Source organism: Thamnophis sirtalis, unplaced genomic scaffold (genome assembly GCF_051295495.1).
Source record: "Thamnophis sirtalis isolate CommonGarterSnake01/CBP01778 unplaced genomic scaffold, rThaSir2_p1.2 scaffold_6, whole genome shotgun sequence".
NCBI classification, from domain to species: domain Eukaryota; kingdom Metazoa; phylum Chordata; class Lepidosauria; order Squamata; family Natricidae; genus Thamnophis; species Thamnophis sirtalis.
The window spans coordinates 39,426,370-39,451,584 of record NW_028261386.1 but is presented as its reverse complement, the minus strand read 5'-3'; the positions used below and the strand labels follow the sequence as shown (position 1 = coordinate 39,451,584).

At 37.3% G+C, this 25,215-nt stretch overlaps 1 protein-coding gene across 1 annotated transcript in view; it reads left to right on the top strand.

Moving 5' to 3' along the window:
• The window catches only part of TTC7A (tetratricopeptide repeat domain 7A), a 156,986-nt gene that overhangs the window by 4,731 nt on the left and 127,040 nt on the right, over positions 1-25,215 (top strand). Inside the window, exons 3-8 of the mRNA XM_087717674.1 lie at positions 2,553-2,721; positions 10,815-10,945; positions 13,227-13,348; positions 15,051-15,129; positions 17,677-17,837; positions 19,048-19,111. Of these exons, the coding sequence (XP_087573800.1) occupies positions 2,553-2,721; positions 10,815-10,945; positions 13,227-13,348; positions 15,051-15,129; positions 17,677-17,837; positions 19,048-19,111 (726 nt within the window). The remainder of the gene's footprint in view (positions 1-2,552; positions 2,722-10,814; positions 10,946-13,226; positions 13,349-15,050; positions 15,130-17,676; positions 17,838-19,047; positions 19,112-25,215) is intronic.

The following is a 25,215-nucleotide window of genomic DNA, read 5'->3' as shown; positions in this document are numbered from 1 at the left end:
AGCCACCTCTTCTGTCTTTTCTCAGAATTCTATGTGAGCCTAGAAAAAGGATGCAGCTATTTTAGTAAATCAAATCAATTGACTCATTAAAACAACCACATCTTTTCTTCTGGCTCTAACAATGCCAACAATGTTTTATTGCAGATACACTTATGTTTCTATAGATCTATTTTAGGAGCGCTAATGATACAAGAGACTTGCTTTTTTTTAAAATAACAACAAGGAGACATCATAATGGGCAGAACAAGTCTAACTGTACAATTTATTGTTATGGAAGCTGCCAAGAGACTCTTTCTTTGGCCTGCTACTTGAACAATTCCACATGGGGTAGTTTCAGTGGTGGATATTGGTACGCCCCGATATGGACGTATCGGTGCCTGCTGGGAGCACCAGGTACCGTTACGGTACAGTGCTCTGGAGGGCCCACCCGCCCGCCCACCCATGCTCCTTACCTGTATTCGAACTGTTCGGGGCTTCCGTGTAAGCACACCGAGTGTACAGCGCCTGCGCGACACCCGCCAAGCAGCTGGTGTGTTGCGGAGCATTGGAGGCAGTAAATACGCATGCACCTACTGCACGCATGTGTGTGCATGCTGCGCGTGTTCATGTGGTGGGCGGCCAGCCCCGTTGCACCGTACCAGTTGCACCAGGATCCGGAACCCACCACTGGGTAGTTTATTCAGGAGTCATAGCTCTAATTCAGCATGGTGGGATTTTATGTCTCTTTCAAAGTCCCAACTTCTAAAAATCTGCATTAATTCATTAATGTGAGTTTTCGTTACAAATTGGGAAAGTTACTCTTTTGTACAAGTATTATATACAAAAATGAGGAAAGCTTGATAAAATATTTCACATTTCTCATATAGCTAGTCCTCAACTTTGCTAAGTGAAACAGTTGTTAAGTGAGTTTTGCTCCGTTTTACGACCTTTCTTGCCATAGTTAAGTGAATCACTGGAGTTGTTAAGTTAGTAATACAGTTAAGTGAATCTGGCTTCCCCATTGACTTTGCTTGTCAGAAGGTCTCAAAAGAATACTAAAACTGTCATAAATGTGAATCAGTTGCCAGGTATCTAAATTTTGATCACGTGACTGTGGGGCATGCTGCAACAGTCATCAGTGTGAAAAACGGTGATAAATCACTTTTTTCAGTGCTCTTGTAACTTCAAACGGTTACTAAATGAACTGAGGATATCAGTGTGGAAGTAAGTTATACATCCATTTGGATCTAGCATACCTATGAAAAAATAATCTGCCAATTTTTCCATTTTTTTCACTTGGAGTTAATTTATACTTAATTTAAATGGCTAGCAAGGTGGATATTATAGTTATGTTAACCATGCACTGATTTTCATGCTCTGAGGCAAACTTCCAAATTTAATCTCCTACAAATGGCAACACTGTCTATCCCCTGGCTATTTTTGGTTTGGAAAATGTGAATGTGACTGAGAAATAGCTGTATGAACCATAGGGGGATCAACCATTTAGAGGGGGTGTTCTTAAGTTTTAACCTTTTGGGTTGTTACAGATAAAGCACTTTGTGTGTTTCAAATCTCTCTATTGCTTAAAGCCATAAACTGGGCTGTATTCATAATGTGTTAGTCAAGGTTGATGGCCTTTATAGCACTGTGGTGCTCAAGCTGGTATACTTGGTAAAAACAGGGCAATGGTTACTTAGAAGGGATGCAGTTAATGCTGCAATTAAATTAGATGTAAGAAGAGGCTGATGTAGGATTATATTAGAGTAAGATTTAATTTCCCTTGTTTGAAGTGCTGTAACTTTTCAAAGGATAGCTGAAATGTGTGTGTGTGTGTGTGTGTGTGTGTGTGTGTGTGTATATCTATATCTATCTATCTATCTATCTATCTATCTATCTATCTATCTATCTATCTATATCTATCTATCTATCTATCTATCTATCTATCTATCTATCTATATATTGCACACACATATATACACACTTTGATTGCAGTTTCAAAATTGCTGAAGAGATGCAAAGTATTTTCCTTATGAAGAAATTTTGGGTAAGCAGGGCAGAACCTTAAGCTGCTTCATAAATATATACAAAGCAGCTTAAAGGTTTGCCCTAAATATTTTTATATAGGTAAAAAAAAATAAAGCAGGGCAAAACTTTAAGCTAAATATATATTTTCAGCAACTTTGTAACTCCAGTCAAAGTACACTTGTAAACTTCTACTTCACATAGGGTAAGTGTTCTTGAAAATGTATGGAAGAAAATCAGATGGCTCCATCCATTGACACATAACAGGAAGCCATGTGGATCCTCTGTTGTAATGACAGAATGTTCCTCTTCTTAAGAGCTGCCTTATTAATTTCAGTAGAAAAGGAAGGTCCAACCTCTATAATTTTCCAAATTAACCGACGGATCTGCATTCTGCACTCATTATATTTCACCATGTACTTCAAAGCTCACTAAGGTTTTGTTAACAAAATGCTTGATTCCATGCAAGGTTGAACAGGAAAATATTTCCAAAACAAACATTGTTTAACCACAGCTTTATTATATTACTAATGAACATTTTAATTTTCCAGCCAAAAGATATGACAGAAGCAATGTTGCTCCTTGCAAAGCTTCATTATATTGAAGGCTGTTACCGAGAGACTTTGAGCCTGTATGCAAGAGTTGGCCTCGAAGACCTTGTAATAGAGAAGAAACCTTTATACAAGCTGCGTCTGCTAACCGAAGCTTTTGTTATTAAAGGTAATGGGGGTTGTCTAGGGTCACTGGTTTCTGATTTCACTGCGATGATGCTGTAGAAAATCAACTCACATAAACCTTGTTTATTTTATCCTTCAAACATTTTATTTAATTTAGTTGAAGTTGCACTGAGTTTAAATTTTAAAAAGCTGATGAGCTATGGAATATCATAAACAAAATTCTAATTCATATAAAATACCTATGCCTGATTAAAAGATTGAATTTTTGATTAGCCTTGTAGATATCAATTTTTTATTTGTAAAACAATCAAACAACATTCTGCATATTTCTTCAGTTTCTTTGATCTTCAGTAATAGGTTGAAATTAACTCAACAGGGAAAATCAGTAGCACTGTAATATTTTGCTTTTTTAAAAAGAAAAATAGGAGAGCATGACAGTGTTGCAATACAATACTACAGATTTGTATTTTAAAATGTCATGGTTTTTCTGCTCTGAACATGGAATATTATGCTGGCTAGAGAATTCTGGCTAGTTGAAATCCATGTACCATAAATTTGTCAAGCGGGAGAAATGGTGCTCTACCCAACTCTTTGGACTATATATGACATGGTGTCTTTGGAAGAGTAAATGATTATTAAACAATGTTATGTATATTTCAGATAAGCTATGAAAAAGACAGAAAAAATAAGTAAAGGTGGCAGAAGAGGAACAATATATTTAAAAAATCAGCTCAGTTGTATGTAAAAGATTCAGGAGAAGAATCTGAAAAGTCAAAGAGCGCTGCCTGATGACATGAACAGGGAATAAATATCTTAAACAAGATGTCTGCTTCCACCCAAATTAAAGTGACATTGTGTTTGTAAGGAAGCAGTGGTTCTTAAACTAGGGATGCCCAAAGAGATAATTTGGGCACAACCTGGGGGTACTAAAGGTAATTTCTTGCTTGGGGGTCATGGATCCAGATTGAGACTGATGTTGTGCAAAACAACGAAGTCTGATTTCTTTTGTGGGAGTTATGGCAATATTTAAGACGGTGGGGAGTGGGTCAGTTTTAAGACCCACTCTATTGGCAGATCACACCATGGGCTCTTTCCTACAGCTTTTTAGTGCTTATCAAACTGACAATATTTGATTCTTCTTTCCTTTGTAGAATACTTACATTTCTCCTTGCTGCATTTTCAACCATTGTACAACAACAACAACAATAATAATAATATCTCTTCTGTATATGTCTTTTTATTCTATGTTTGGAAGAGAGGGAAGAGAGGGTTTATGATTCAGCTGTTTTTCTGGGAAACCTGGAAAAAATACCTCTGCTTGCATTCTTCATCTTCTGTTTCCTTTCAGTGCTGTTTATGACTGCTGCTGAAGTAGTTGCTCTCTGCCTATCCTCTTCTAACCTTTTCAGCATACCAATCCACTTATTAGGTGAATAGAGGGCTGGAATGATCAGATACCTTCAACTGGTATGTAAAAATCAAAGCTAAAACACCATATTACTATTGCAATGATCCTTTTGAACATCAGGCATCATGTTGATCTGTGCTTCCTAAGGAGCCACAGTTTAGAATGTACTGCTATTCTATTGGCTTTGGGGAAATGCATCGTTGGTACCTATTTGTGAATGGTTGTAGCTATTGGATTAGAAAGGCTTAAGCATTTAGAAATGATATCCTCCAGTTAATAATAAGAAATCATTAGAAACTTTGATATGTCTGACTTATTTACAGAGTGTATATTTTATTATTATTTTATTTGCTACCATGAAAAGTTCCTAATTCACACAAATTTCTTTTTGCTAGCCTACCTGCCCACCTTTGCTTTTGTGGACATCAGATAGTCTATGAAGCATTCTAGTTCGCTTCATTATTTAATTTAAATAGGCCTTTCCTGCTTACCACGGTGGCGCAGTGGTTAGAATTCAGTACTGCAGACTACTTCTGCTGACTGCTGGCTGCCTGCAATTTGGCAATTTGAATCTCATCAGGCTCAAGGTTGACTCAGCCTTTCATCCTTCCGAAGTGGGTAAAATGAGGACCCAAATTGTTGGGGGCAATATGCTGACTCTGTAAACCACTTACAGAGGGCTGGAAAGCACTGGAAAGCAGTATATAAGTTTAAATGCTATTGTTATTACAAAATATATGCTTAGTTGCATAAAGATCACATATAGTGTTCCCGGATAGGTATTTCTGAGGACAGTTTAATGATAGCATGTTGATATACTTAGCTTAGATTGATAACATGCTGTCTAATAATTTAAAATATAGGAGTCATTGATCAGGTTCAATTAACACATTATGCTATGATTCTGAAAAAGAAGGGGCTTATCATTGCTTAGCTATATTTGAGTACATATAGACTGCTATTCCTCTTCTATGGTTCCCTACTAAAATTCCCAGAAATTACAAATATAACATGCATTTGACTTGTATGACCCTAAAAAAGTATCTGTTAGTAAAATTTGAACAAAAAACTTTCAAGGGAGAAATATGGGAATGAAATGATTGTATCCATCAGCCAATTGGTGAGCAAGTCATTTAAGTGAATCTAGATTATTAATAATATTCACTTGTTCTTTGCAAATCCATTAAATATTTGCCAGTGTGTATATACTAATTTTGTCATTTTCCTGACAGCTTTGTTGATTTTGATATATACTGAAAAACCAGAGAGAGGTTTTTCAAAACTAAACATAAGTGGTTGGTTTTGGTCTGAGAGTGTTGTATGAATTCAACCATAATGGTTTAGTAAGCTGTGTGTTTTGTGTGCTCATGGCTTTGAACCCAATCAGCTGCAGCAAAACTGCTTTTCAAAAGGCAATTGGCCTTTGCTTTTTGTTTTTTTGGGTGGGGAATGGAAGGATTTATATTCCTTAGCTTATAGTCATCTGATTGTTAGCGCTCTGAGAGTCATTGAGGCCAGCTGGAGATTTATCTGTACTCTCAGGGTCAGAGTGCAAATGGGTGTGGAACCTTTTTGGGACTACTGAAAAGACTGTGCTGTAGACAGGGGATAGGTAGTATCATATCCCTCCCACCCCCTATTTGAGAGAGGGCTGTTCAGTTTTAATATGGCTGTCCTCTTTGATCGCACTCTCAAACCAGTGGTTCCATCCCTGTCCAAGATAAGGATTGCTGTTTTTTAAAGAGTGACCTTAGTCTTTCAGATGCAAAGGTCACTCTTTTGAAGACACCCAAGAGCAATGGAAGCCCTAGCCTTGAATATGAATGTGCAAAGTGAAGGTCATGCTTTAATATTTGTTTGCCTCTGCAGAAGGCATCTCTGGGTGGTTATGATGTCACTGAACTGGAGGTGGCTAAATGTTTTGATCTCTTTTTAGATGGTTTTGAAGTAAAACAGATATCTTAAGATTTGCGAAGGTGTGAACTACGCATGTTGCCTCTTAGAATTCAAGTAGGTGAAAGTTGTGTTTTTGGAGGAAGTTTTTTTTTTCATTTTAATGAATGAAAGAAGTACTTAACCCTTTTTAAATCTTAGGGTATCTGTTATTTTCTTAAACCCCTTGCCCAAAAATGAGCAAAAGAATGAAATAAAACAAAAACTTACTGTATACTCAAACCATAGGAACTCTGGGTGCTTCAGAGCCATATGTGGCCCTGGAGCTGCCCATCCAGAGGTTCGGACTGGTTGGGCTGAGTAGGTAGTAACTCAGCCGCCCATGCCTCCGAACTGGTTCTACTGGCGGCGGCACCTTCTTGGTTTTTGCTTCTGCGCATACGCAGAAACAATGTTTTCACTACTGTGCATGCGCACATAGCACGCATCAAGCAGCCACATGCCCAAAGCGCATGCCCACCCAAAACATGTCCCTGAATGAACCGGCAGTAAAAGAACCCAGAACCCATCCCTGTGCCCATCCCTATTTTAAGATTTAAATCTGTCAACTAAGGACTTGGATTTTACCCAAAAGAAGCAGTTTTCAGATTGAGGCTGTCCTGATTAGACCCTGTAATACTTCTGAAGGTGTGCTACCTTTTGACCAGAATAACAAGTAAGCAGTGGAAAATATACCTGATCTCTTGGGGGAGGCACAGGTGCTACATGTTGTTATTAAAGATTTGGTTCCTTAAGCCAGCCTGTAGCACTTTATAGAATGGAAATGCAGGCTTTTTTCTAATTTCATGCAGTCTCTCCAAGCCAATCTCTTCTGCCTTTTGGGCTTACATGACAGTGGAGCATAGACCCTAGAATCAATTTCTCTCAACAGAATACAGTCCTTAAGAATACCATGCATAATTCCACCAGCAATAAAAGCATTTCTTCATAGCTGAGCAATATGCATTCGTCCCATCCTTGAGTCGACAGAAAACTATATTGCTGTACTTTGCACTGATCAAGTTTTACTGTGCATCAGCAGTGAGAAACTGTCCTTATCAATTCAGTGTGGGGCAGTTTCAAGGGCAGTGATTGGTGGGTTTCTCAGGTTCTTTTCCAGGCACTCCCTCCACCTTCATCCTATATACCTCCTATACCCCAGTGGTCAATCCAACATCATTTTTTTCTCCATATGATTATTGATTTCCTGAAGAAAAACAGCCTTCGTAACTTTTGGGAGAAATCTACTATGCAGATTAACTTGATTGCCTTCTTCTCATTCCCTTTGTAACCCCACTAATTGATCAGCCAGAATCCCCTGCAAGTTTATTAGATCATTATAAAAAGATTGACACCATAGTCTGGTGTTAAAAACAGCAATAGTGGTTGGGATGGTGCTTATAATACTTTGCTTAATATTTCATTCCAGATGATGTGCTGTTAGTACTGTTGAGAATTTGGGATCTTTCAGCAAGATGTTTCTCTGTGCTTATGCTCCTGTGTATTACTGCACAAAACTTTTCATCTTTACTTTTTCCCATTGGAGTATAAAGTGTTGTATTCTTATTTGTATACATCATTATCTTTTTCCACTATAATATAAAGCAGAGGTTGACAACCTTAAACATTCAAAGAGCCACAAAGATCCGAACTGGAAGCCACAAAGATCCATAGAGTCTCCTCCTAGCGCGGTGTCCTTCTTCCTCTGCCAACTGGAAGTCTGGTTCCCCTACCATAGAGTCTCCTCCTAGTGCGGCATCCTTTTGCCTCTACCTGCACTAACAAAAACCCTATCAATTGTGGAGCTGACTGACAACAGGGAGCTGCAGCAGAGGGATGAAAGAACCACATGTGGCTCCAGAGCCGCGGGTTGCCAACCCTTGGTATCAAGTGTTAGAGTTCGCATTTTAAATATGTTGAATTTTTAAAAGAAATGCTGATTAGAGTTTAGGGGTAACAGCTTGATCTGGAGGGCAGCAGATTGTCCATTTTTTTGTTTGGTATGGCTTGCTTTTGCCAGGATTTTCACTTGTGATATTGGTGGTGGGGAGAGACAGGGAGAGATAGAGAGAGAGAGAAATGACCCATACAACCTTAAGACTGCATCAACAGGCAAAGTTCAGGTCTTGTAAGATTAGCAGTAATAAATAGAAGGGCTTTTCCATTCTTCTCTGTGCATTCTGTTCCATTTCCAGACTGACTGTGCAGCATGTTGGGGAAAAAACCCTGGGCTATGGAGTACAGTATAAGGTATCTAAAACAAAGTAGTTAAGAACAGGGAGAAGAAACTCAGGAAATTGCTATATCTGAATAATATCTTTTAATCTTCAAAGCTTAGTTTTATCTATAATGAGTGGCTGTATTTGTACAGAGAATCAGAGAAGGGTGTTTTCAGATTTACTTGGAGGTGCCAGGAATTCAATTTGGAACTTTCTGTCTGCAAAGATAATCTTTACATGAGATACTCTCTTTCTGTTGAAAGAGAGGAAAAGGAAGGGAAGAAAATTTCATAAGTATTGAATGGAAAATACAGGGTCCTAATTGGAGAGGCAGAAAAAGATGGTATTAGAATTGGCCTTATTTGTGGAACTGAGTCTGCCTCATACTTAAGTATTTGTAATATTTATCTATAATACTTCATGGGCAGTAACCAGATTCCACACATATAAGAAGCTGCTTTAAATTATTAGAATGAATGAATACTATTTTGGATATAATGAATATATTCATTATATTCAATGTAATCCAATTCAACATACATACAATTCGATGAATATAATGCCATCAATATCTGGTGGGCTTTCAACGTATATCTGAAGGGGAAGAAAGGACGTCCAGAACCACATTCGAGCATAAGCCCAAAGGAATCAAATCGTACAAGGCAGCAGGTGATCAGAAGGAAGGAATGTTCAGAAATACTGTACAATGGGAGATTCAACAGGCAAACCTAAGAAGGGCGATACTAAATGGCTCAGTTGCTTATTCACAGAGTACGAAGAACAAACCAGAAGAACTTGAAATCCTAGTATGCGTGGAGTGTGGTGGTGGAATAGGACATTATTGTTGTGATTGAAACTTGGGGAGGGGGGGTGGAACTTGTAGTTGAAATACAATACTGGAAGGATATAATTTATTTTTTTAAACAACAACTACCCTAAAACTCATTTGTCTGGGATAGCCTGAGAATTCTTATCCTTGACAAAGGGTTGGATTAAAAGTCTTCATAACCACATGATTGTCTGTGTGTATATATTTATGTATATATGTAGCATTCTGGAAACAAGGGTAGAGAGCTATTTTTGATATTTGTTTTTTGCAAAACTAGGAGAAATAGAGAGCTTTACAGTATGTATATTGTAGCTTCTTGCTGCAATTCTGTTAGTAATCTGAAAACTTTGCTCACCATCCCCTTTTGATTTCAAAAACATCCTTGCATATTGCTCATATTCATCAGGAGCCTTGGTGGTGCAGTGGCTAGAATGCAGTATTGCAGGCTAATTCTGCTTACTGCCAGGGGTTCGATTCTCACTGGTTTAAGGTTGACTCAGCCTTCCATCCTTCCGAGGTCGGTAAAATGAGGACCCAGATTGTTGGGGGCAATATGCTGACTCTGTAAACCTCTTGGAGAGGGGTATAAAAACACTATGAAGTGGTAGATAAGTGTAAGTGCTATTGCTGATATAGATGCAAATGTCTATTTAGCTACATGTTAGCTAGAAAGTTAGTTTCCCCCCACTTTTTTTTAAATGGGATGATATGGAGTATGTATGTATGTATGTATGTAAAAGATATTACTCTTCCTGAAGTTGAAATAAACTATGCTCTGACAATGTCAACCCTAATCCCAAAGATCACAAAACAAAATCCATTGAATCCAATCCTTTATTTGCTTACATCTAATGGAGAGACCTTGCCAGACTACAGCTACAATCTTGTACCCTACTAAATACAGCCTGAGATATTCTGGGGTATGGCTTTCCTGAATCTCTCCCCTCTCCCTCCTCCAGTTTAGGACTGCACAGTTTCTTCATTTTGGCTTCTGTCCAATGGTATGTGCTGTACACCACCCAGACTTAGTCCTGGTGTTCCATGGTCACGTGACTTTGATTTATGATGGGATTTTTTTTTTGCCAGTTTCTGACCTTTTCAACTGGTTTCCAGTTTTAAAAAAATGCCCACAGGTATACATTGATTTACTTAACAACTACCACAGCTACAGCATTTACTTAACAACAGCTCCCAAAATGTCATAAAAACAGGTCTGGTGACATGACTGTCTCAACTTACATCACCATGACTTATATTGGAAATTCCGGACTCTGTTACAACATAAGTCAAGGGTGACCTGTATTTATTTGTGCATCATATACAAACAATGGAATAACTTTATGAAATTCTGGGAGGTGTACACCATTAAAAAAAACTCCAAGAACCACAATAAAACAGAGAGAATTGTGTGCCTTTGAGGGGGGAAACCATTCAAAGTAACAGATAACATCAAAGCAGAAGGATTACCACTCATCCTAACTCAAGATCTGGAGGGAATTTTTTTAAAAAAATATTTTTTGCAGCATGATTAGGGCAGAGGCCATACAGGTCTTTGAGGAGATATTATTTCTGAGGCACTATGACAGATGGGGATAAAAGATTTAAATTCACTCAACTAAACAACCTCCAGCTCTGTTGGGCTTCTCTAGGTAGAGAAGATTATGGGGATGGTTGCACAAAGTGAGAACTAATTGATGGTTAGTGCTTCTTAGTCTGGCATTGAAGAGACACTGTTGCTGTCTTCACAGGCTTGGCACTGGAGCGCTCACCCAATTCCATTGCTTCCCAAGTCCGGCTGTCAGAAAGAGAAGAGGAAGTCATGGCTTGCTTTGAAAGGGCCTGTGTAATCGCTCAGATTTTCCTGCAAGAAATGGAGAAGGTAAATAAAAGTCAGCTCAAAGGAGCCCCCCCTTAGCATTTCCCAAGGATTTATATAACTGTTCCACTTGTTCTCCATTAAACGAAAGCCAGGAAACGTGCTAAATTATATACCCCAAGGCCCTGCTTGATGTTCAGTTTTATGCCACTCTCCCTCCAATGGGCTCAAGATGTTGCTCTCTTTTGCTCAGGTAATACCTCTCTGAGGTGGTTAAGTCCAAATAACCCAAGACTTCATGTAGCTGGCTGAATGTAAATTTGAATCAGATCTCTGTACGTAATTTTATATTTTAGCATCACATTTTGCCAGCTTTTTGAATATTGAATTTTGGAACACAGGTTTGAAAATCACTAAAACGCCATAGATTAAAATGTACGATTCTGAGGGGGAAATGCCAGATTTTGAACAATGCATGCTATATCAGCTGTACTTCATGCAAAACCATTTTATATGTCTCTATTGCACTTATCTAAAATGAAGACTATTTTTTCCACTTTATCTTTAAAATGGGAAGGTCACCTTAGCTCAAATACAAATCTGATAATGGGTATATACAGTACTAAGTTCCCCTTTTGTTTTGCATGTTGGGGTGAGGAACTGTCTTAAATTCAATTATTTAAATTATTTTACATTTGGGTAAAGAAAAGTCTTCAAGTCATGCTCAATTCCTGGTCCACCCATGGTATTTTCTTGGCAACAATATGGAAGTGGGATTGCCATAATCTTCTAGGGTGGTTTAACTCTTGCATTTAGCAGCATTCCATTGAGCTACTAAGTAAGTTTGATCCTCTTTAGCTTTTTTGTGATCAACCAAGTTGATGTGCATCCACAAAAGGGACATTAATGCTGGGAACTATTGACTAATGTGCAACTTTACATTATCATGCAAATACAGTAGCTTCACTGTAGAAGATTGTAACTGACGTAGGCTGACATCATTGCAGATTGCAAATTGCTGCAGATGTTATTGTACTTCCCAGCTGGTAAAGATGGTAACCAGATTACAGACTATTGAGTAATCTATCAGGTCTGTTCAGTTGTTTGGATTTGAAGGTGCTTTAGACTGTGCATGGGGCTAATGCAATATCCACTGTCAGTGCTTTAAACCAAAAGTCTGTAGAGGTTCTCAGTCATGCAGGTCATGTTTGTCCCAAAAGTGATTTTTTTCAAGAGGCAACTGGACTTTGGTTTTTCTTTGGACATTTTGCTTCTCATCCAAGAAGCTTCTTCAGCTCTGACTGGCTGGTGGGGAATGGAAGGATTTGTACTCCTTGCAGACATCTGGTCACCTGCATATTCATTAGGGCCAATTGGAGCTTTGTCTGTGTCCTCAGGGTCACCTGAGTAGTGTTAATGGTTGCTGACTACAGGAACCATTTGCACTACTCAGGTGATCCTGAGGACACAGATAAATCTCCAAGTGCTTCAACAACTCTCTAAAATAGGGGTGTCAAACTGGCAGCCTGTGGGCTGGGTGCATCACGTGCAGGCCACGCCCACGCCAGCAAAGGGGAAAAACATCACAATAAGTCACATGACAGCAACATGACGCTACAAGTTTGACACTCATGCTCTAAAAGGAAGCAGATGACCAGCTGTCTTCAAGGAATTTAAATCCTTCCACTTCCCACCATCCAGTCAGAGCTGAAGAAGCTTCTTGGGTGAGAAGTGAAACGTCTTCAAAGAAAAAACTAGAAAGTACAGTTGCCTCCTGAAAAAAAAAAACACGTTTGGGACTTAAACCAAATCCATCTTTTCCTGAGGTCACACTACAGCTATGCTGGTGGGGGGAAAAGGCAGCAACTTTTAGGAGTTTCCAAGAGATGCTGTACAAATGTCCACATGCACTCCAAATCACCTTTCCCCCCTTCAAAACGTTTTTCCCTTCAAGTCATTGCAAAGCCCCAATTTAAGGGTCATAGAAGGGTAGGCATTGATTTGTAATCCATCCAGTTTATGGGACCCAGGACTCAGATGCTTGACCACTTTTCTGTTTTCTTTTTAGTTTCAGTTAAACAATTGAAAGGAGGGAGCAATTGCGCCTATAGTAGGCTACTATTTGTGGTTCAGCTGTTCTTTTGTTTATAAATGTCCAAACTATAAAGAAATAACAAGTGTAATTCAAAGCAAATTTCAAATTATCTTTACCCTATCCTCTTTCCTTTTTATTAGTCATTTTCTCTGATCTTTTGGAAGCAGAATAGAGTAAGCATTAAGCAAAATTATTGTTCATATTTATCTGTCATCTCTCTCTCTTTCTCTCTCCCCCTTCTATTACCAGAACTTTAATAATACACATACAAGAAACATAAAAGGCAGTCAGATGTCTTCCTTGGATTTTGAACTTCCTTACTTTCTGGAAGCAGCTCTGCAGAGTGCATATGTGGCTCATTTAAAGAGAGGGTAAGTAATTAATAAACATGATTTCACATAAAAAGCTTTGCATATTGTTCTGATCCAAGCTACCAGTAGGTAATACAGGCAGTCCTCAATTTATGACCACAAGTGAGTCCAAAATGTCTGTTGTTAAGTGAGAACATTTGTTAAGTGAGTTTTGCCCCATTGTATGACCTTTCTTGCCACAGTTGCCTTGGAGGCAAACAGGTTATATATGCATAAAGCACCTTCATCTAATTGCTAATTTTGGTTCAGTGGGTTTGTTTTAATACCCCTAAAGTCAATCCTGTGTTGGCAGAAAGATGCACCACCCATGTGTTTAAGAATACAATACAAATCTTCATTTAATCACAAAAAAGGAATTATTAATTATTAGAAGAGTTATCATTCTAGGAGTCAAAATTACAAGAACATTTAATTGTAATTCTCTCCCCACTGTTTTAATAGAGAGGATCGGTGTAGGAGGGGAAAAAAGTAGATTGGATTAGATCTCTTTTTTTCTCTGCCACAAGAGGGTGCAGACAGATCTCTTCACAAGCCAAGTAAACAAAATGTGGAAAGTGAAGTGGGTCACTTGATGTTCTTGTTAGATGAGTGATTTCTAAATGTGGTATGATTAGAGAAATGATTTTGTTTCTTAAGTTAAGAGCGGAAGTATGTAGAGTTCTCCCAAGTACAACAAATCCTTACAAGCTCTGATGTGATTTCAGGGAATACAATTTTCTGGTATGTTAATTATGTGCCTGTGTGCATCTGTTTTCTTTCAGCTAGGCACTTCAAATTTGTTGACATCTCAAGTGTACATTTCTCTTAGTGTAAAATAAAATATTAACTGGTTTTCAGATTGAAGCAGGAGGAACTTCCATAGAAAGCTCATGGATTTGAGAGGTCTGGTGTGAAGTTTACAGCATCTTTGATAAAAGGATAACCAGCTTCTGCTTAAATACATTCAGTGAAATAGAGGCTACCAAAGAAGCATAATATACAGCTCTTAGTATTAGGAAGTTTGTCTTCTCTATCTACATCTGTGTAAGATAGGCTATAGTTCATGAGGAAAAGTGGGCTTCCTGTCAACAAAGCCAATTTACAACATATCCTAAATTCGGGGAAAGAGATGAACAGATTTTCTGAATCAGGAATGGATAGCTAATCTAAGTATACTAGTTGAAAAATGTGGCTCAGTTTTTCATTATTCTGTAGTAGTAAATAGAGATACATGTTAGGCTAAGAATTAAACTAGGTTTAATATATTTTTTTTTAAATATCTCCAAATTAAGCTGGGGGAAAATACTGGTTCCACTAGTATATTCTATCTTAATGCAAGAGCTGAACATAACGTAACATACTTTGTCTGCCATGTTTTGTCCTCAGCATTATCCTGTGCAATAGGTTAGGATGACATGAATCCACAGTGCTAGATCTCTGTATGACCACTCTTCTATCCAGGTGCAATGGGAGAAGGCACTGCCTTCTGACAAACTAAGTATGAGGTGTAAGTTCTTCTTATCAGTCACCATCTGGGAAAGTATTCTTTGAAGATTTGCTGACTTGCCCTATTACTATAACCCAACCTGAGCATAAGTGTCCATATGTATGTATGAATATATGTATGAATATACATATATTCAACGTAAGAGAGATTCTTCTGTTGTTCATAATTCATGGACAATTCAGACTTGCTTTTCACACTTGATTTTTTTCCCTTTAGCAATATTATTCAAGGAATAAGGAATCTAAGAGAAATGTTAAGGACCATGGAAACAAAGGCTACTCTGAGCTTCAGAATGGTAAATTCAATCTCTGATTCCACATCAGCTCTCCTGGCAGAAGCCTGTAAACCTCCCTCCCTCTCTCTCTCCCTCCCTTTCTTCCGTTATTCTTACCATGTAAGCTTGGTATTGCTCTTCTGAGTTAACTAATTGGTTGATATGGTCAAATAGAATTTAACATACCTAACTTTGGTAGTTTTTTCTACTACACAATATTATTATAACATCTAGATCAGGGGTGAAATTCAATTTTTTTTATTACTGGTTCTGTGGGCATGGCAGGAGAAGGATACTGCAAAATCCCCATTCCCACCCCACTCCAGGGGAAGGATACTGCAAAATCTCCATTCCCACCCCACTCTGGGGCCAGCCAGAGATGGAATTTGCCAATTCTCTGAACTATTCAAAATTTCCGCTACCAGTTCTCCAGAACCTGCTGAATTTCACCCCTGATCTAGATGGGGAAAAAATTATATTAGGCATCATCTGCCTAATCTAAACTTTTTTTAAAAAAATTGTCTTGCCATAATGTGAGCCTTTCTTACATTTCTGTAAAAGCGGCAAACTGATAGACAGAGATGAAAGGAAGAACAGAAAAGGAAGAGGTTCAAAAGTTGCATTTGAACAGATTGGATCAGAGTTTTGGAATTTGAGTTGACAATAGGCCAACTTTTATTTTAGAAAGTTTCAGGATCCTTTTTTTCCTCCAAGAGCTATTTCAGTCAGCTTTCGTGTATTTCTGGGAACATTTTTAGCAACAGCAACAGCAACAGCAACTAACAAATGACAGGAACTGCAAGAAATATAGTCCCATCGTTCTACCAACTGATGGTATGCTGAATGCCAGTTTTAGCATCCAAAGATGCTGCACCCACATCCAGATTGCTGCATAGTATGACCATTTACAACCATTTGCATGCCAAAATACTAATGTAAATTTTTGCAGTATCAAAGAATGAAGTATGGATCTTGCATACAGTCTGTTTCAAAACATGATGGCATAGTAAAAAAAAGACTTACTCTGAAACGAAAAACTATTCTATTTCTGATTAACAATCACATAAACTTGATTTTTCTTAGATCAGGGAAAAGCATTTTGTCTCCCCCTCCCCCGGTTGATTAATACCAAACAACTGGGGTGCTTTACACTATAAAAAAAGTTAGAACAATAAAATGAAAAAAGAAAGAGATGTGTGCCTATGAAAAAGAACCATACATAAGAAACTCAAATCTTATAGCGGTTCATTACCCAAGACGACCAAAAATGGAACCTCATCAGGGAGGGACATGCAGCTGTCTCGGGTGGCAGGGGTGGGTGGGAGATACTATTCTAGAAGACAGATACTGTAGCAGAAAAGGTGTTCTTCATCCACCTAGATCCCACTGTTTAATTCAATGGGTAGAAATTGTTTAAGATAGCAAGTAACCAGGTCCTATGCCACATAGAGTTCTATATTCTAGCCAGCATCTTGAATTGTACTCAGAAGCCCTCAGGTTCATCAAGCAGTGTTATCATATGGACATACTACTGTAGCTTTTGAGTGATTTTCAAGGGCAGTTTCATGTATGCCTCATTGCTCCATTTTTATTTGAGAGTGGGAGGGGGGGAGAAGAGAAATGCACAATGATAGAATAACATAAGAACAAGTATGCTGTATAAAAGATGAAAAGTTCATTATTTTACAATCTCTTCATAGGAAGATTCTGTATGGAGCAAATTTGTGGATGATTCCTGTTTTCCCTTGATCCAGAGAGTTCTGAGAAGCATTAACATTCACCTTTTATTGTGCTCAATAAAAAATGAAAGCCAAAATAATATAATATTGTCTCCTGGACTAAGCTAGAGGGGGAAAGTGCACAACGCTGAGTTGTATTGTGAAATTTGAATATAATCACCTTTATCATAATGTATTAACAGTATCATTATTTCTGATTTTTAATATGCCCTAAAAGAATAAAGTTTTGGATTCTTGCATTGTGCTACCAATAATTTTAATAATTTGTTTTAATATTATGGACATAAAGGTTTTGAGGTAGAATTAACCTATTAATTAATTTGGAATGTTGAATGGCACAGTGTAAATTTTACTTGCGGACAGAAAATGTATTTTAAGCAAAAAAATGCTTTTTCTTCTTTGCTTTGCCAGAAGCTAATATCAATAAAATATAGAGTTTGCCTGGTGTTATTCATAACAAAAGTAAAACAAAGTAATATCACTGTTGAACTGTGCAATAAAGAAAGTGCCCACTGAGGAGACAGGAAGTAGATGTTTTTAGAGAAAGGTTCAATTTTCAAATAACATTTACCATCACTGTCTGTACTGAAGTGCCGTAAAAGCCTAAATACAAACATATAAGGTACACATGCTAACACCCACAAACACATATATTGAGCAGCAGAAATTATTGTGTTGGCCTCTTTGAGCTCCCTTCTGTAATACTATTGTTTATTCCTTCTTGTCCAACTCAATGGATCCCGTGTTTTATACTGGCTCATAGCATAAGGTGAAATCGTCCTTTGAGTTTTTAAGAATGTATTTTTCAATTTCTTTACATTCTTACCAGACAGCTAACAAAAAACTGGCAGAGCTGCTCCTCCACTCCCTAAGTGAAGATTGTTACTGGAGTCCCTTATCTGACCCACTTCCTGAGTTAATGAAGAAAGAGGACAACGCTTATATTTGTACCACCTTACGTCGAAAACTACAGCAACATGCTGGAGATAAGTACGGGCCTAGAACTTACAGAATTTTAAAAACATCTTAACTACTGAAGGGGAAGAGAGCTATTAATGTGTGTGTGTGTGTGTGTGTGTGTGTGTGTGTGTGTGTGTGTTACAGCATAACTCTGGAACACCTCGAGCAATTTTAATAAAACTTGGTACACCGATGACTTACTCTCTGGAAACAAATACTATGGGGGTAAGACACCCCTAACAAATCTCGGTGTGTGTGTTCTGTTAAGATACAGCCTATTGTGCCTTAAAATGGCTTCTACTGTACTGCCTTAAAATGGCTTCTACTATATAGCACAGTGAATTTGCCATGGTAATGGCTTCACAGTACTCTACAAGGGGTCTCCCTCTAGTAAGCGGGAAAATCCAACATTAGAAATTACATTTGGTCCAGACATTTGTGAATAAACAAATACCCAGGCATTGGCAGGTTAACAGCTAGTTAGAAATAATACCCATATCTTCTGTTAGAGGTCTCTGATAATAATTTTAGGGGCGGTGGATTAAACTTTGTATCTGGAATTTTAAATCAATTTATTACTTACTCTTTGGGGTAAGTTTCAGTGCATAGAATAAATACTAAGTAAAACATCCTATGTGAAATATATCACTACACAGAGTAACACCAGAAATTAAAATAATGATAATAATTAATTTTTAAAGGCTTTTAAAATTCCCTTGCATTAATAGATCAATTGAATAGAGAAGGGCAAATGGAAGTTTGCTAGTGTCATTGAGTAGAGGATCTCCTAAAATGAATGACTTAGCCATATTAATAGAGATAATGCCACACATATCTTGCTGGAAATATGAGGGGGCCAAATCAAACAAGGTCCTGGTATTCATCAGTCAACCAGCTCTTTCTGAAGGATCATTGCTCAGTTGCAAGGTTCTAATAAGCTGATCCATGTGCAGGCAATCTGGCCCCAAATGTTTTAGATTCAATACGGTCAGAACACCCAGAAGCTAAATTGTTTCATGAATAAAGAGTTTTTGACCAATCATTTGCTCTCCTTCGTCACAGATGAGTTATCTCCTCTATAGCTTTTAGTCATTCCAGTCTGAAGAAACGATTATATAACAAATTAATCATGCATGAGATGTTTCACATTACTAATCCTGTGGTGCTATTAACAAGAGTCTCCCGTGAGAATAATTCTTATTGTTGCTTATATTTTGAAAAAAGTCTGTTTGTCTTTCAGCATCTATACCCCCCATGACAACGTTGAAGAAGCTCTCCTTCTCCTCCTGATCAGCGAATCCATGGTAAGCAAAATAAAAATAGCTGTAAAGAAGAATAGCAATTAAGCATTTCATAATAATCACCATTATGCTTTTATGAAGGGAATTCCAGGTATCTTTTCTAAGCTACCAATTCATTTCATGTCCACAAAAACATACCTATGGGTTGAATATAAAACAATCACGTCTGATACAGAGGAATCAGCTGTTATTTTATTTTTTTTAAAGCATCACTGAATGGTGCCCAATTTTAAATAAGCATTGAACGAATTGCCTGAAAAATGTAATAGAAAATGTGTTTCAATCTGGTGAATCTTTCTTAATGTCACAGGGAGACTTTTTTTTCCCCATCCCAATCCCAAAATAGGCTTAACGAAAAAGCAGTCTTTTGTTTGTTTGTTTAAAAAAAATTCTGAATCCATTTTCTTGGACTTGATGGATTTATGGTGATACATCTCTGGAGAAGGAAGACAGACTTTGTAATGCTTTTCTAAGAATTAAATAAGCAAAATAAACAGCAGGAGATTATACCACAGAACTGGCTTATGGTAACCGTACATGGAATTCCCATGAGTTCATTCTCCCAAGACTAAAAACCTAAACAGTTACATGACAATTTGTTTCATTTTAGTTGGAGGCTGAACAAACTGAAGTGATGCTTTAGGCAGCTGACTGTAGGTGTTGTGAAAAGCTAGCTACTTGTTAGTCATTTATAATGCAATCCTAAAATTTATTCAGATCACTTCCAACAATTCAACACTTTAATACTTCAAGTGCCTTGTTTGTTGTAGCCTGGCAACTTAGAATTGAGAACGGAGAGGTGCTTTTTGCCTTTCCTACTCAAATAAATAAAAATATTCCATTGTATGCAATATAAGTGGCTGTGGATAGGCCCATTCTGAGCTGTAGCTCTTGGATCTTGCCTTAGGTTGATGTATTTAGAAGCAATTCATAGTAGCAGAAAGAAGGACAATGGCTTGTGTATACCAGTATCAAAATGTCTGACCTTGAATGCAAGGGGGGGCGGGGGCTGCAGTTTGCTGTCCTGCTTTAGATACTTTTAGGCAAGCATCATATTTATTTTGTATCATATAATAGCAATAGCACTTAGACTTATATACTGCTGTACAGTGCTTTACAACCTTCTCTAAGTGGTTTACAGAGTCAGCATATTGCCCACTACAATTTGGGTTCCTCATTTTACCCACCTTGGAAGAATGGAAGGCTCAGCCTGGGGAAGAATGGAAGGCTCAGCCTTCTTCCTTGGAAGAATGGAAGGCTTGAGCCTGGGGAGATTCGATCTGCCAAATTTTAGGCAGTCAGCAGTCAGAAGTCAGCAGAAGCAGTCCACAGTACTGCACTCTAACTACTGTGCCACCATGGCTCATAATGTTATATTAAGGATTAATACAATTCTATAGTGTATGATATATAACAGTGTTCTGTATAATGCTTATATTAGAGCAGTTTTTATATGTTTCTGAAATATATGCAAATGTGAATTATTCAGACTTACTTGGGAACAATTGTTTTGGGCAGGTTTATTTTCAGGCGACTGAGAATCAAAGAGATGGAACTGACATATTTTTCTTTTATATTTTAATGTATTTTATGGTGGTCAAATGGGATGATAGAATCAAGGGTACATCATGACTGGAAGGTGGCTTTCCTGAGAGGCCATCTATTAAACTTAAATCACACCATTTTTACATTTCCTCCCAACTATAAAGGGAAGATGAGAACAGGGATGTCCTCAGGATATATATCAGAGTATTGATTGATACATACTGGTATATACATTGATTGATGTAAAATCAGTCAGAGATTTGATTGCACCCATCATGGTTGCCACCTTGATATTTTTAGTATACCCTGCAGACACTCCTGGATTGGACTAAAGGTTTCTTAACCTTTAGTTGGTTTTAAAACTCTGTACCTCCAAGAAAGTAAAAGAATGGAACATAAATCTGGCCAACTTTCTGATCAAAGGTTGTAGAAGAATTAGTTTCTTTAAAGGCTGAGGAATTGCCTCATTGGTCACGAAAACTTTGGACTTTTGGCTGCAAGACAATGTTTTTCCAGTTATGTTGTGGGCCAAGACAAATACAAGATTTATGTTTGTAGAGCCACTTAAGACTCAAAAGAATTAATGTATTGTGCCTACTATTTTTGATTTCAGTTTATCTTTTATATTGTCTTCCAATCTAAATTTTATGTTGCCCATACTCAAATTTTTAAAAAGAACCAGTGCTTTTAGTAAAGCAGCAGGATTCCAGAAATGCTAATAGTATAGATCAACTGGGTACCATTACCTACAACAGCTGTGTTAATGAACACAGCTTTTGCAAAATGTGGTTTAAGGGAATTTCTAAGGCTTGCAAGCTTAATTGCTCATGAGAGTTACAATCCAATTACTTTGAAGCAGAATAATTGTTTACAAGTTCATATAGTGTGAATAGATATACCATGATATAATCATATTTCATATTTATTCTGCAGTCTATGATAGCTCTATATTTACATATACTGCTAAAAGGCCACATTAACACACTTTCCTCACATTCTTGAATCAGGAGTTATTTCTACATAAACTGTGCTGCCCCCATAACCCATCATTATCATATCTCAGCAAAGAAATCAGGCAATGTTGCTACCCACACACAATCTAATATGGAATACTTTCAGAGTGGTATCTGATGGGTTCTAGACTCAATGTCATGTATCAGTTGGAAAACTAACCACCACCAATTGCTTTCCTGAACATTTGTGTCAAGCATCTTGCTGTCAAAAAGACAAGTTTCTCACATATTTAGAGTAGACGGTTTTATTACAGTGAGAAAGGAACTAGCTTATAGAATCTTGGAGTCTTGATATGCATATCTTGGCCATTTATTGAATCAGGTGTCACCTAACCTGTACTTGTACCTTTGGTTTTTCCTGCCTAGGGGTAAAACCTTGTTTTTCTCATTAAATTTCCTGTTGTTGGATAAGACCCTTTGTTCAAGTTTGTCAAGATCTTTTTGGAGCTTGTCTTCTGGATTGTCTCATTTCAAATCATATTTCTCCCAGCAGCTATGAATCTTTCCTCTTTTTTTACTTACTATTTATTATTATTTTATTTTTATGGCCTTTTCTGGTTTTACACCTGTCTAGTTGGTTTCTTCTCCCATTTGGGCCTTCTCCTGAAAAAGGATCCTTGCCTTTCCTGACCAGCTGTTTGTTATTAAAAGCAATCTCGCCTTCCTGAATCTGTTTCAAAGTGTGACAGGTAGAATTTGTTTTTTTGTATTTTATGTTTGATATGGTTTTATATTTTTTACTGGAAAGACAGCTTTTGGTTGCTTTCAGAGTCTCCTCCATCACAATGCATCTTTCCCTGAAGACTTTCTCTTTCCTTCTACTGCAGAAATGAGGACCAAGTCACCACATCATCACAAAGACTGGCCCTACCAATCTCTGGGGCTGAAATAATTTTGTTCTTTTGATCAGCCTTGATGCCTTCCAACCATGGTGGACATTAGTTCCTGTGTGGACTGTGCTGCTAAGGTTATTTGCCTAGTTAGTCTTGCAAAAATATATATATATATATGAGATTATGAAGATGCTTTACTAAGGGAAATCTTATTTTTAATATTTATTTCTTTTAAGGACATGAGTCACACCTTTTTCATTTCCAAACGCCCAATTGTGTAAAATCTTTCTTTTGCTTTCACACTGCCGATTTTAAGGCCTGGAATAAATCAAGTGTATTGAGCTGCATGCATAAATATGCAGTGCCTCATGCTTACAGAATGCATGGTGAAACCAAGTCCTTGGTGCAAATAAAAAAGCTGTCCTCAAAAAACACTCCAAGCCTGTTTAATTGTATACACCCTCCAGCAACGTTTTAGTTCCAGAGGCTGCTTAATATTAGCAAGAATTAGAAATGGAGTTAGAAAAGGAACATTTTCCCATCAACACTTTCTTTTCTTTCTCCTGCTCTCCTACCTCCACAAAATCCGTAATCATTTTGCAATGTTTCAATTTACATATAGAAAAATCTTTTTTTCTTCTTTGGTACCTTCAAGTACCATTCATATAACTGTTATGGGCCACGTTTGTGGCATTGATTTTCACTTTACTGGTTAGCTAATGTGTTCCTTTCAATTTGATATTTCCCAGACATGCTGCACACTAGCACAAGGAATCACAAGGTTACTGAGATAAGAATGGCTGCCGTCTCTCTTCTTATTTGAAACAAGCAGTCTCTGGCTAATTCTAATGAATATTGTGTCGAATGTAAGAAGAGCTTGGAATAATTCATACAAAGTATCATGGACACCTGGCATTTGATCTTGGAAAAAACTGTTCTTATTTATTATTTACTTATCCAGTTTAACCCCTTCCATTCAAAAGACATATTTTCTGGCTCAGTTAAATAGGATTCTTATAATTTTTTTTTTTTTTTTTTTTTTTTTTTATCATCATTTATCATTCATTAAGACATTGAGGTACAATTTTTTTTTTTTTTTTTTGTTGTGTATACCCCTCCCTCCCTCCACCCCCCCATCCCCCCTCCTCCTTCCCCCCCCCGACTTCCCAGAACCCGTACACGGTATGGATTTTTAACTAACACAGTCTAAAATCTATTGAGAAAAAAGAAATAAAGAAATTAATGACATTCTAGATTGGACTTAGCTTCTTCTTACTGAACTGACTTTTAACAGTTTAAACCATTTCTGATCTTAAGCATAGGCTAACTGGAATTTCTTAGTCCCGTATTTATTTTGTATATAGTCAATCCATTTTTTCCAGTCTCGTTTATATCTCTCATTTGAATGATCTTTGAGATATGCCGATATTTTAGCCATTTCAGCTAAGTTTGTTACTTTCAATGTCCATTCTTGGATTGTAGGCAAGTCATCCTTCTTCCAATATTGCGCCACCAACAGTCTCGCTGCAGTTATCAGGTGCAGAATCAAATTGGTCTCTCCCACTGTAAAATCAGTACATATACCTAGTAAAAATAACTGAGGACTAAACTTTATCCTTCTTTTAAAAACATTTTGCATGACCCACCATATTTTTATCCAAAATGCCTTAACCTTTTGGCAGGTCCACCATATATGATAATATGTAGCATCGAGAGAACCACACCTCCAACATTTAGGCTGTACATTCGGATACATAGAAGCCAACTTTTTAGGATCTAAATGCCATCTGTAGAACATCTTGTAAAAATTTTCTCTCAGACTTTGAGCTTGTGTAAATTTCACATTTCTTACCCAAATTCTTTCCCATGTATCCAACATTATTGGTTCCTCAATATTTTGAGCCCATTTTATCATACAATCTTTAACTAATTCTGTTTCCGAATCCATCTGTATTAATACATTATATATCCTCTTTATATGCATTAAGCTTTGATCTCTTATTTGTTTAAACAGATTATCCTCAACTTGAATAAAACCAATTTTTTGATCTATTTTCCACCTAGCCTGTAATTGCCCATACTGGAACCATGTTTGAACTACCTTCTCCTCTTTTAATACCTCTAAAGATTTTAATTGTAATACCCCCCTTTCCGAGGTAAGAAGCTGTCTGTAAGTAAATCTGTCCTGTTTTTGTGCTGTATTCATATTTTCAATTGCATGTCTAGGAATTGCCCACATGGGTATCTTGTCATTTAATTTATATTGGTATTTCTTCCAAACCCGCAATAAAGCATTTCTTAAAATATGACTTTTAAAGTTCTTATCCAATTTTTTGTTGAATAACAGGTAAGCGTGCCAACCAAATACCAGATCGTGTCCCTCAATGTTCAATATTCTATCATTGGTTAAATGAATCCAATCACTAATTACAGATAATGCCACTGCATCATAATATAGTTTTAAATTAGGTAGTTTCAGTCCTCCTCTCTCCCGTACATCTTGCATTATTTTCATCTTTACCCTCGGCTTCTTTCCTGCCCACACAAATTTGTTGATACCCTTCTGCCATTCTAAAAGGTTCGCATCTTTTTTAAGTATAGGTAACATTTGGAAAAGAAATAAAAATTTTGGTAAAATGTTCATTTTCACTGCCGCTATCCTGCCCAGCAAAGATAAGTGCAATTTCTCCCATTTTTTCATCTCTGTCTGTATGCT